The sequence below is a fragment of the Girardinichthys multiradiatus genome, chromosome 6 (genome assembly GCF_021462225.1).
Source record: "Girardinichthys multiradiatus isolate DD_20200921_A chromosome 6, DD_fGirMul_XY1, whole genome shotgun sequence".
NCBI lineage: Eukaryota > Metazoa > Chordata > Actinopteri > Cyprinodontiformes > Goodeidae > Girardinichthys > Girardinichthys multiradiatus.
The window spans coordinates 19,776,712-19,790,626 of record NC_061799.1 but is presented as its reverse complement, the minus strand read 5'-3'; the positions used below and the strand labels follow the sequence as shown (position 1 = coordinate 19,790,626).

The 13,915-nt window shown below is 39.3% G+C and overlaps 1 protein-coding gene across 2 annotated transcripts in view; it reads left to right on the top strand.

Annotated features, from left to right (window-relative positions):
- LOC124870638 (potassium/sodium hyperpolarization-activated cyclic nucleotide-gated channel 2-like) overlaps nt 1-13,419 on the top strand; it is a 53,578-nt gene extending 40,159 nt beyond the window's left edge. Inside the window, exons 5-9 of one of the 2 annotated variants that reach the window (XR_007038847.1) lie at nt 4,631-4,777; nt 5,054-5,294; nt 5,384-5,548; nt 6,004-7,004; nt 7,937-13,419. Coding sequence is in view for 1 of the 2 variants with exons in the window: in XM_047369455.1 (XP_047225411.1) it covers nt 4,631-4,777; nt 5,054-5,294; nt 5,384-5,548; nt 6,004-6,947 (1,497 nt within the window). In the remaining variant the exon portion in view is untranslated. Of the gene's footprint in view, nt 1-4,630; nt 4,778-5,053; nt 5,295-5,383; nt 5,549-6,003 lie in introns of both variants that reach the window. The other variant, XM_047369455.1, reaches the window with a different exon arrangement.
- The last annotated feature ends 496 nt before the right edge of the window (nt 13,420-13,915 follow it).

The following is a 13,915-nucleotide window of genomic DNA, read 5'->3' as shown; positions in this document are numbered from 1 at the left end:
CTGTCACTCTCCCCTCTCGGTTTTAGCTCATGTTTTTATTTTGTCACCCACTTTTTTGGGATTGTAATTACCATATTTCATCAATACAAGCAAACTGTTTGGGTTTCTGCCTTGCTGAACATTTTGTATCAATGTAGCAGTGAAGGTAACTATTTTTAAAGGTTGGGAGTGTATTTTTTCTCTGCTGACCAGCTGTATACATTAATGCCCTAGAAGTTTGTAAAGGGCTTTACTGACAGTGTGGATGAGGAAGGTGTTCATATGATAGCTGGATGCAGTGATTTTACTCATGAGGTGTCAGTGGAGAGATTGTTTGCTTCTGCAAAGTGTCCCTGTTCTGAAAATATGTTCCGAGTCTCTAGGGAAGGACAGTCCTGAAACACGCATTACATGTTGTACCCAAGAGAAATGTTTAGAGACAAATGTGCACTACATGTGTGTGGCTTCTTTATGTGCCCTGTGGAAAAACACTTTTATAAACTTGGGGGTACTTCAGAATGTATAGCAATGACCAAGCCTCCCAGTAACAATTAGGCCTTCTCTGCCAATCCACCTCACCACTAGAGCACTGAAACACACCAACAAAATCAATATCAATAGCAAAGACATTTTGTTTTGCACTCCAACTAAAGCACCACCTTTATGTCTACTGGTTTTGGCAGTGGTTTGTAGTGGTTATTTGGAAAACAAACAGTAAAACATCATGGATTTGTTTATGCAGATAGAACCCAGTGCATAACAAAACTGAAACAACTTTAAGCTTCTCCAGTTTGATTAAATCTCATTTAAACACTTTTATCAGTAAGCAGACAGTTAGAATTAAGACCCATTCAAACCTCATGCAACACAATTCACTGACATAGGTCAACACACAGAACCAAAAACTGCTAATGCACCAAACAGAGATTGTTTGAGAATTTCCTGTCTCTTCTTCTGGACGTTTTGACTGGCCAATTTCAATTTTGGCTGATTCTAATTTATCTTTAAGAACTATGAATAAAAACCAGATTCTTTTTTCCTCCTTTCTTGATAAATTGAAAACGAAAGTTTCTTGATTTTCAAAGGTTCATTGTAAAATCGAACAATTAATCCCTAAAAAAAAAATAACAGCAAAAGTTACAGAGGTGTCTCTTTCTGCATCAGCAAACATCTACTAATACAGTAAAATGCTCAAGTATATGCGACACTTTACATTTCACAAAATATCTTTTCTTTCTTCAAGAAAATTTAAATTAAAGACCAGATCTATCAGACTTAATCAGAATCAGAATCAGCTTTATTGCCAAGTTTGTACATACAAACAAGGAATTTGACTCCGGTACACTTTGCTCTTTGGTTTGTTTTTGCATTACAGAATATACAAATTTACAATGTACAATATACACATATATAAATAAAAAGGTGCATTTGCAACATCTGTATGCTGTTGTTTTGTACTCTATTGAATATCTGACAGATAAAAAGCCCTGATTACATGTCAGACCTGTTAAATTGTTCAACAATGGATTCATTTGTATAAAGAAGCCTTAAGCTGCTGTCATACTGTTTGCTATTTTGCCATGTATGCTGGTATTTGAAAAACACCAGTTAGGTGAAAAAACATGAAAGAGATTTGGTGGAACATTAAGTTTGGTCATGTCTTTTACAGTTTTCCAATACAGTGAAGTCCACAGTGTTCTGCTCCATCAAGACTGGGTTCATTACTTTATTAAGATGTCTTGTTTATATATTTTCCTCTGATTAAAAGCCTCAACTGATCATCTGGAAATTAAATTCTGATTACCTGAGTCCCCCCAAATGGTTAAATAGTTATTAGCCACATTAATCAGAGTAAGGAGCAACTTAAGTTCAGTTTTGACCATCCCACATCCCCATAGGTGAGCTGAACATCTGCATAGCATAGTGTGAGATTAGATGAAGTTGTTATTGGGTCATTGCTCTGATATTTGAGTCACAGTTGAATTGTTTTTATAGCAGTGGTGCAGATGTGCAGTATACATAGGTTGAGAAAGCTGCGGCGTTCTGAAGCACTCATCAAACTGTGTAGGCTACATTATTAAATAATGAGATCAAGTGGGACAGGAATTTTCCATTGGCCTATTGTCTTCCAGTGCCAATAAAATGAAAGGCTAAAATGCAATACAATGACAGGGGTATTAATGGAGCCTGCCTGTGATTGAATGTTAATTATTTAGGCTAGGACCAGGGGATTATATGAGAGAGAGCAGTCTCTGTTACACAGCTCTGCAGTTAAATAGGCTTTAACTATATTTAAAGACAAAGAAAATATAATTATAAACTTACATTCCAAACTGTCTTATCTTATGTTGCCTTTTTGCATCATTACATTTGATTTCATTCCTCAGTAAAGACACTTTGTATGGTGCTTTTTTCTGATTAGAAAAGAAAACAGATTTTTAGCTTTTGACTGGCTGAACCCTGATCATAGCTGAGGAAATGTGAAATCAGTAAATTCATGTTTCTCAGTGCATCTCTGCAAAAAATTGTTAAAAAAAATTAACTGTTTCTCCTCCATTGTTGTTTATTTCAAAGTTATGTCCATCTTTACTTCTGTTTGGATGAATATGCAAGAATCAATACTCATGCCACTACGCATGATGATTGATGCCTTAAGATAACCTAGTTAGTGTTGCTTAACTTTAATAGATAAGAGTTTCAAAGCCTTTCCAGTTCCTTCTTAGTTTTACCAGCACCTAGCCCAGTATTGGAACCTCCTAAACCAGGATGACTCTTTGATCCAAGTTAACCCAACAATGGCTAGAAAACAGACAGATTTAAAACTTAACTAGATGTTTGGTGAAAATTTTTCTCTTTACTGAAGATCCTGAATTGCCCTTAGGCATTAGTCTGTGTGAATGATTGTGTGTTTAGTATGTCTGTGTTTTCTCTTTGACGGACTGGCCACCTGGGCAAGGTGTATTACATCTCTTACCTATCGGCTTGTTGGAGAAAGGCATACTATTCCTCCTTTGGCTTGCAAGTATTAATTAAATAATAATAATTTTTACACCCAGTGAATATGAAAAGTGAAGATTTTATTGCCCTAAGCAAAAAGGATTTGAAGCAGTTATTGTGTCCACATCTTTCAACAGAAATATCTGTTTACTAAATGTGCTTTCTTTTAGAAGCAGAGGGATAGGTCGTCTGTTTACAGCAATAAACAAAATCCTCTGGAGGAGTTTATAGTTGCTCTTGAGGACTCAGAGCTTGTAAAAGTGTCGAAGCAGTTCGACTTGTTTTCTTTGGGGCGTCTGGCAGGATATACAATGTTTTTCTGCTGTAGAAGTTAACATGGGGCTGTACTTTTATTGGTATGTCTTACTTATTGAAGTCATTGTCAGAGGATGGTTCGTGATGCCTTCAGATCTTGTGATTGTGGTTGTATATATTATGACTTCCTTAGCCCTTAGATTTGTTTGTTCATTTGTCTCTGAAGACATTACCCCTTGCTACCCAGTACATGATTAAATAAATACCATGAAGAAGACAAATGGATACAAGGAAGTTCTCTTACTTTTTCATACCATGATGGTCCAAATGATTCAGCACCAACTTCAAACTGAAAGTTTGAAGTTTGATAAGATTTTAGGCCAAACAACAGTTACCTTTTGGGCCTTATAGGGCCATGTTTTTAATTAGAGCTTCTTTAAAGCACTATAAGGTTAGTGTTCTACTTACCACTATGTCTTTTGGAGAAAAAAAGCTGGAAGTAATGTTTTTCCTGAAGGTCCAACTTCATTACTTCTCTTTGCAGTGCCTGCAAATCCTCACCAGGATTGACTCCCTGCCTGAAGCAGGCTCCAACAGAGTGCCAACAGAACTGGACATGCAGACACAACTCGGCATAATCTCTAAATTTTGAAGACTAGGGCATAATCCTTAAATTAGGTATTTCTGATTAAATGTACTTATTAAGACCTAGAAATTTTAAAAAAACAGATCTACATTTTTATTTAAGGCCACATTCAAAGCACTATGATGTTAGTGTTTCAGTTTTTTAAAATAATTACCTCTACATTTTTCAGGGAGAGAGTCAACATAATTTTTTTCCATGAACTCAAGCTTTGTTACTTTGCTTCTCTTTGCCATGCCTGCATCCCCTTACCTGGAACTGTTCCCTGCTTGGAGCAAACTCCCTTAGGGTGCCAAAAGAGCTGAGCTTGCACATACAAATCATCATATCGTCTACATTTCAAAAATTAGGGCAAAGTCCTTCAGTTTGCATATTTAAATTTAATGTGAGATGGAAGGCATGTAGCCAAGTTTGGGTTGTCCTTAAACCAAGGTTGTTATTTTTGGGTGAATATACTTTGCTTCGTTTACTGTGTACAAATCAAATTGCCACTTCCTTTGGTCTTTTTCTAGGACAATGTAGACTATCATACAATTTACCCATGAACAAAAATAAGTAAATGAAATCATGGCACACTATAAAAACAACTCAAGAGAGGCTGTGTGTATGAAACATCTCTGTCCTCGCTAATGTGTAGCCACTATTGCTTGTTATGCTCTTTAATACTGTAGCTGAAAGGGTAGATATAAATAAACTCTTTTCAATGTATGCAGTGCATTACCGCACATCATCTCTATGTTTCCCACTCTCTCTTAGTACAAACAAGTGGAGCAGTATATGTCCTTCCACAAGCTGGCTGCAGACTTCCGACAAAAAATCCATGACTATTATGAGCACAGGTACCAGGGCAAGATGTTTGACGAGGAAAGCATCCTGGGAGAACTCAGTGAACCTCTCAGAGAGGTAAAATAAATACTATTAACTTGACCTATTTTTCATAAATAAGCATTGAATTTTCATTTTTCATTGCTGGTTACACTGAAGTTGCTGATTTTGTACTTAGTGCAGTCTTCCTTTTGCTACTGTGTTTGTTTTTGTCAAGTTAACAAGATGTGCCTTCATAGTCCTTCTGCTGTATTGGGTTTCATGAGGATAAAAGACAGACTCTGTCTGTATATATATATATATATATATATATATATATATATATATATATAAATCACCTGATTTTTGTTTTAGGAAATCGTGAACTTCAACTGCCGTAAGCTGGTGGCGTCTATGCCATTGTTTGCCAATGCAGAGCCAAACTTTGTAACAGCAATGCTGACTAAGCTACGTTTTGAGGTGTTCCAACCTCAAGACTATATCATACGAGAGGGCACCATCGGCAAAAAAATGTACTTCATCCAGCATGGCGTATGCAGCGTCATCACCAAAGGCACGCTTGCAATGAAACTGTCTGATGGCTCTTATTTTGGAGGTGGGATAAAATCATTATTTTGCACATGATGTTTATTGTAGATGTTGTTGATCTTACATTTATTTTTAAACTTTGCATTTATGTTTCAGAGATCTGCTTATTAACGAGGGGTCGACGAACAGCCAGCGTGCGAGCAGAGACGTACTGTCGGCTCTATTCTTTGTCTGTTGACCACTTCAACGAGGTGTTAGAAGAATATCCCATGATGAGAAGAGCCTTTGAAACTGTTGCCATTGATCGTCTAGACCGTATAGGTAAAACAAATGAGAAAATGTCCAAAGAAACTGTAGATTCAACCAAAGCATCATTGGGATGATTTATTCTGAGTAGAAGTAGAGCTTGACTTCTCTAATAGTTTTACTATAAAAAAACGTCTTGCATATAAACTTGATGCACAACAATCTAATATTCTCAGGCTGTACATTTAGATGGGGCAGTAAAATTATATGCGTTATTCTCTGATAATGACACAGGACACTGTAACAAAATATGATGGTACAGAATGACTCCACTTTCTTTCCCCAGGGCTTGTTCTAACAGAGGGTATAAGTGGTGTGAAGGACATCACATTCTGTATCGAACTACTGTTGTGTTCTTTTCGCAAATTATAATTTGCTTGTTTTTATGCTTTGTTCAGCTTTTTATTTCTTCTGTACTCCCCTTGCATCCTCCACCAACCTGACGTTGCCTTTTTTGTTCCTTCCTGCAGGTAAAAAGAACTCTATCCTGATGCACAAGGTTCAGCATGATCTCAGCTCTGGCGTTTTCAACAACAGTGAGAACGAGATGATCCAGGAGATAGTCAAGTATGACCGTGAGATGGTGAAATTGGTGGATCTGCAGCGGCCAAGGGCCATGTCTATGACCCCTTCTATAGGTGGGATTTTTGCCCCTCCAGGTCAGCCTCAGACTGGCTCAGCAATTGCCACCCTCCAGCAGGCTGTGGCCATGAGTTTCTGCCCTCAGATGGCAAGCCCTTTAGTAGGTCCTGGGACTTTGCAGTCTCCACGTATGGTACGAAGGTTCCAGGTGATTCAGAACTTATCCAGTCCAGTCTCAATGTCTCCTCTTCAGTCTCAACCTCCCCAAACACTTGGAGGGGCATTTGGGTCTGCTATATCAAGCCCCCCAGTCCAAAGCCCACTCACAGCTACAGGACGGACTTTTCAGTACATGGCGAGTGTTGGACCATCTGGGTCTCAGTTGTCCCTTGTCCAGCACCATGCACCCAGTCCCACACAGCAGAGACCTGTCTCACATAAGAGCACCCACTCTCTCCATACGGGTGGTTTGAACCAGGACACCCGAGCCCTGTCTGCCTCCCAGCCTTCACTCCCCCAGGAAGGAACACCCCAGGCTTCCTCTGCAGCACCCAGTCCCCCACCCTCCACCCGCACTTCCAACTCCTCCATTGGCCCCCAACAACCCCCTCACCACAACTTACCGGGACCCCTAGGTGTGGGGAGACCACCTGGAGCCCAGCAGAGGGTGGCCTTTGCCTCCACAACTCCTCCAGGTGGACCTACTGGAATGGGGGCAGTAGCAGCAGCTGTTGGACCAGGACCTCCAGGCTCAGGAGTTCCGAAGAAAGATTCGATTGTCAGCCTTCCGGAGCTAGACTCTGCCAGATCCCGGCTGTCTTCCAACTTGTGACCCTAGTGGAGTCCAGTAGAGAGGCCTTTTTTTGTATGAGAATCTGTTCGGTTTAAGGTCAATCCAGCTGATCTCTCAGCTTGCTAAATGACCAATCAGCTACTGCCAGCGTCACCTGTCATTCGACCTGGATGCACTGTGCTGGTGTCAGCAGAAAAAAAAGAGCTGCTTGAAGTATTGAAACTCTTTGGCTATGGGGAGTCAAAACAATTATACTAGTATATAAAATTAAGGTTGAACTGGTCTGGTCTGCTGTGCCAGCGCCTTTAGTCTTAGTATCACCCCTTTCACTCTGCTTCCAAACACCTACTGCATATCGCTGTCTTTACTGTAAAGATATAAAGAAAAGTATGGTTAATGTACCTTTTGCATACTGTGTAGAATCCATGCAATGCAATCTAGCAGGAGCTGGACATAAAAATGAAAATCAGGGACTTGAGGTCAAATGACAATGACATTTTAAGCATTCAAAAGTGTTTTAAATGTAACTTTTTTCTGTATGAGTTGTTGTAGCAAAGGAACACACATCTTCATATTGTTTAAACTAATAGTAGAGTTAGTGTTTTAGACCGCTGGTCGATCTTACATCACTGTGTAAATAGCTAATGAAAAAAGTAAGGAAGGACATTATATTCATTGCATCTACCCAAAACCAAAGTTGAGCTTGAACACCAAGTCTGGTTGTGTCTGTATCAACTAAAAAAGAAACATAGAAGAAAATGCCATTTATTTAACTGCCTTGATTCAACGTTAGAAGCCATATATTTGGTTTGTGTGTTTGCATATATGTGGGTGTTACTGCGTGTGTGTGTGTGTGTGTGTGTGTGTGTATGTGTGTGTGTGTGTGTGGGAGTGTGTGTGTGTGTGGGTGTGTGTGTGCGTGTGTGTGTGTGTGTGTGTGTGTGTGCGTGTGTGTGTGTGTGTGTGTGTGTGTGTGTGTGTGCACGTGCGAGAGAGATTTTGTTAATACGTTCTGGTTCCATTTTCAGAGAAGGGACTCACGCACTCTACGACGCATCGTCAAGTATGACCGGTTGGACATGCTGACGGTGGCACTGCCCTGTTTTTATGAATCATCTGGAAAGAGGTCAGCTGTTTGCTCAACATACTGATTGTAACCCTAAAGGCAAAGATGGTTTAATAATCTGAGCTTTACTGAAAGGAAACATTTGTGAACATCCCATACTGTATACTTGCTTGTTTCTGTCTAGGTTCATTGATTAACACATGCAATATAATTCTGCAATACTCTACCCCGCCTATATATATAAATATATATATATATATAAATATGAATATCTATACTTATGCTGTACAGGAAAGTGAACTTGTTTCTTTATGTTCTTTTTTTGTTTTTTTTTTATGTGAAATCCAGCAGCTATTGTGGCTTCACTTGAGGTATTGTTATCCAGTGACAATGTTGTTACCTTAACCAAAAATGTGTGAGGGAATGAAAGCGTATGTTCCTGTGTTATTTTTGTGTTAAAAAAAGAACACACTGAGCTAACTGCTTACTGATTAAAAGACACGGGATGAATCCACGTTTGAGCTCAGCAAGTCCTCAAAAATGTCACCTGAACAGCATTTTTCAAATGTCTTAAAAAATAGGGTGGCCAAAATAGGTTACAGACACCTCATTTGTAAAAAGTCACCTAAAAATTTGGTGAATTTCACCACTTTTAGGCCCACAGAAATCCTTTGGTTCAAAGTGCGAGAGTGGTTTGAGGCTTTGATTATTTTTATTCGAAACATTCTGATCCTGTTGAATCTAAAGCTCCTTCTTCTGCTGAATGTATGCCATATGAGAAGGAAGACAGCTAATCTGTTATAAACTGCCATGTAAATAAAGGGACAGAGGATTTTACAATGCAAGGGGGGACTGGGCCTTTCTGTATGAGTTGCTGAGTGTCTGTGTGATCTTTTTTTATAGTCTGTTGATGCTTATTTTGGTTGAAGATTATGCCACAGCCCAAATCCCAAGGTCTGAATATTCAAAAAACGTTTTTAAAAATTACTGAAATGAACATGAATGAGAGCATGCTGCAACCACTTTGAACCTCTCCATCTAAAGTGAGAAGTGAGGATGTCCACTTAAACACCTTGTGTTGCACTACGACCTTGTAATCAAAAAAAAAAAACAAAAAACAAATCAATGCTCTGTTCTATCAAAACTGCTGTTGCACTTCTTCTGGACTCATTATCTGGTTAAACTGTAAGGACAAAATAAAAAGGGAATTCAATTGGAGCAAATAGGTAGCTAGTTCATTGCATTAACAAATATGGAGGCCACCTTTTTTCAGCTCTGAACATCGATCCAGAGCCAAACTGTAAAATCTATCTAATGGACATTTCACTCAGGTTTGCTACCTTTCCACAGAGATGCATTGATTGCCACAATGTGGCTTTCCATTGATTTATGTAGACATATCTATTCTCATATTTTGAGCTTGTTGACTTAACAGTACTGAATGATTCTAATTGGCACACAATAAATGTAGTCATAACCCTACGTTTCTTGTCAGCTTTACTGCTGAAGGGGTTTGATCTCTCCTCCTGAGATCTTGAATAAAATGAGCAGGTGATTGTCTTTATCCAAGTGCTTCATTGTATAGCTTGTGAACCCTGGGTAATTGTTATACAGTTGCATCTCAATGAAATCAAATATGATTAAAAACTTAATTTCTTTCAGTAATTCAAATAAAACACCGAATTTCATATGCACAGTGAAATATTTCCAGTGTAATGTTTCCAATGTATGTTTTGATGATTATGGCTTAAAGCCACTAAGAACCTGAAATTCAATGTCTCGGAAAAATGTTAAGGTATAGAAGACCAGTATAAAAGAATGATAATACATAAATATCAGCCTGCTAAGTCTATCCATGTAGTGGAAAATCACTTAATACTTGGTTGGGGCCCCTTTGCCATTAATTACAGCATCAGTGCAGCATAGCATGAAGGTGATCGGCATGTGGCTCTGCGGAGAAACAAGGAAAGTATGGTTGGTTTAATAGCGACCTTCAGGTTGTCTGCATTGTTGGATCCTGTGTCTCTTATTCTCCTCTTGAAAATACTCCATAGATTCCCTATGGAGTTCAGGTCAGGGCAGTTTGCTGGTCCATCAAGCATTGTGATACCATGGTCATTAAAGCAGGCATTGGTAATTTTGTGAGCTATGTTGGGAAATGAAATCAGTATCTCTGTAAAGCTTGTCAGAGGGAAGCCCGATATGCTCTGAAAGTTCATGTAGAAAGCTGCTCTGACTTTGGACCTGATAAAACACAGTGGACCAATACCAGCAAATGACATGGTTCCCCAAATCACCACTGGCTGTGGAAACTTCACACTGGAATGCAGTTAAATTGGATTATGTGCCTCTCCACTCTTCCTCCAGACTCTGGGACCTTTATTTTTACTTTTTGAGATAGGACATTGGGCCACTAAGCAATTGTTCAGTTGTTTTTCTCCTTAGCCCAGGTAAGACACCTTTGACATTTCTGGTTTAGGCCTGGCTTTAAACAAGGAACGCAACATTTGTAGCCCATGACCTGGATAGCTCTCTGTGCAGTGGCTCTTGAAGCACTAAAATGGATGTATTTCTGTGTACTGCTACTGGATATGAGAATTTCCCCCTTGGGGATAAATAAAGTATCTTTCATCATCATTATCATCATCACCGAGTCCAGCCCCGGTCCACGCCTTGTGAAACTCCCCAGAATCTTGAATGGGCTTTTCTTTTGAATTGTCTCAACGTGGTGCTTATCTTTCTGAGAAACTGAATTTTGAGCTTTTGTTAGGTGTAAGCCATAATCATAAAAACGAACAGAAAAAAAGCTTGAAATATCACTCTGAGTGTAATGAATATATATAATACGAGTTTCACTTTTTAAATTGAATTACCAAAACAAATGTTCCTTCAGTGATTTTTTAACCTACTGAGGCACACCTGGAGCAGAGCAGATACATTTTTCCTTTTCTGTTTCACAAAAAAACCTGCACTAAACAAAAATTTTTTTGTCTTACCTGAGTCACAGTACCGCCTCCCCACCTTATCAGTGACACATGAACTATGACTTCTTTTCCAATTGGAAAAGCATACACCAAAACACCAACACCATTTCGAATGAATATATCTGAGTCAGTGTTTTTGTGTGGTTCAGTACTGTTCTGTCTGATTAATTGGTCAATCTCCTTTTGCTAATACCAGAGTTTGCCCTGTTAAGCTGCTATCAAGACTGTGCAGATATCTGAACGAGTCCACAGTCAGCAAGAGCAAGATGAATGGAGAATTAAAGAGCTAATGTTTCAGGCAATATCAGGCACCGTCTCTGTTTCATTGCATCTACATGTGGTGTGTAATTCCCTTCCCACTGAAAGGATGGCATTTGAGACACTTTGATCGGCACCGTTCTGTTTGAACCGTCAGCCATGGGCCTGATACAGCTCTGGCCAAGCACACACTGCCAGTTTATCTGTTTTTGTGTTTGTATCACGGGTTGGTCAGTGTGTGGGCTTCAAGCTGCCATTGAAAGGAATGTGCTGTATTAGCCTGATGGCGGGTGGGTTCAAAGTGTGACTGTTTAATAATATTCTTCAGGACTTTGCTGTGAAGTGGGAATGAATTCATTCTTGTGTGTTTGGCACTGACTGACAATTATTGAGAATCTCAAAGTTTCAAGCCTCTCACTCTTGCTGTACCAGATGTTAAGGGTACTGAATGCCTTGGTGTTGATTTGTTAGCAAATCAGGGTCTTATGTTTGTCTGTTCTCTCTGATTTATCAGTCTCTTTTATTTGGTAGTATTTTCATTATTAATATTTATAATGTGCCCTCTGCACATGGACTGTATATACCTTGTGCCTAGTACATATAGTTTCCACATAGTCTATTTTGTGGTATGTATGTGCCTGTAAAAATGCAAATATGTGTTTTTATTTCCAACTTGCAATATATGTACAAACCATTAGATGACTAGTATTGCTAAATTACAATGACAATGTCAGTATATATAATTTTCCCTGATAAGGGAAACACAAAATTGCACATTTTATGTTGGGTTGAACCTTCCAACACCATGCGCGCTGTACTCTGTACATTCATGTTCTGTACATATGGTATACACAGACATGCGGGGCACCTTCTCGGGTTTTCACCACAGCCTGCTATATAAGCATATTTTGTAAAGTGAGAGGGTGAGCTCTGACTGGCTTCTGGTGGATATCTGCAGTCTAGACATTAGCTTAGAGCCAAAAACAGCAGAAGTTAACTAACAAAACTGTGGAAATGCTTGCACAAAAACAATACATATAAAACACAAACAAAAAAAAGGCAGCGCATAAGCTGGATAATTGTCGGACTGTGCTGTTGCACACCTTTTCACACTGATGCTGGCTGCACACTGATCTGGTGTTGGCTATTAAAGGGAAAAATAATTCTCTCCAAGACTCTTGACCCACAGCAAGTCTTAAAACATGACTCCCAGATGGGTTTGCTGACAGATAAAGCAGAGTGCATGCGTGTGATTTTCTCATTAAAGCAGAGTTCTGTGTATGATTGTTGTGGGACCTTCAAATCTAGAAATTGTTGTGTATCAACTACTGTACAATGTTTTTATTTAGTATTACAGTTTAACTTTTGTGTCGTAGCTACTGTAGCCTGCTTAACCTACCTAAGCCTTCTCGCTGCTTCAGGACTCTGTGTGCTTGAGTTTGTGTGTGTGTGCGTGTGTGTGTGTTCCTGTGCCTTTCCTTCTATAATGTTGGTCCCACTTGAGAATATGATGCCATTTAGGGGGTTAAAACCCACACGAAGCTGAAATATGCCAGCACAAATAATAATAATAAAAAAAACTATTGTTAAATAGTCACAACCACAATTGTTTTAAAACTACAAAACAATATTGAAATGCTTTCTAGATTTGACTCTGGCACATCCTAGACTTAGTAGCATTCCACAGCCTGCACGAACGGCTCAGCGTGGGCATCCAGACACACTTTACCAGCACCATGTAGATGACAGCACAGATCTCTGAAACAGCACGTCTCCTCTCTTTATGAAAACCAGTCTGCAAACATGTCAGAGTGTGCTTGGCTTCTGCTCATACAAAAATGTTTAAGTATTACTTAACTTCAACCCTGTCTTTAGTTGATGTTATATTCCAGTGACAACTCAGCTCCCAGCCCCAGCCGCATTGCTAATAAATTAGTCTAAAAGGATCGGGGTCTTTGGGTGATCTGTTTTGGCGTCCAGCAGACTGGGATGCACAGCTGGTGGCTGGGGTGAGGGGCTGATTTGGTCCTGTGTCCAAAAGGCTGTCTTGTCCACCACCTCGGCTGGCCAACAGCACAGAGCCACACCCTGGTTTATCTTAATAAGCTGGTCTGTCAGTCAGTGGCAATGTTGTTTCAGCATCCATAAACAGACATAAAATACCTTGTTGTGCAATAAAAAGATGAGCGCATTGGCATACTTATCCTTGTGTGTGGACCTTTTTTTGTCAGTGTGTCTTTGTTGGTATTCTGAACAACCTGTAGTTTCAACATTTGACTGTTGAACATTTAACATGTAATACCTAGGAAACACCCTTTCCACATTTTCTCACAACACAACGCAGTTGTGCAAATTTGTGAAGTGGAAGGAAAATTTGAAAGGTATGCATGCATTTGTACTATGGTTCCCCAATATAAAATCCAGGGCAATCTTCAGACGTCACCTGATTAATAAATAGAGTCCACCTGTGTATAATTTAATCAATATAAATCCACTTGCAGTGTTAAATTTATCATCTGGAACTGGCAAAAGTATGGCATAACAGCAAACCTAGGAGCCTTATTAGAGGAGCAACCAAGAGTACCATGGTAACTCTAGTGGAGCTAAGGTTATTCACAGGTGGAAGAAACTGTTAAAAGTACAACAATCAGTGATGCACTCCAAAAATCAGGCCATTAAGGAGAAGTAACAAAAAGAAA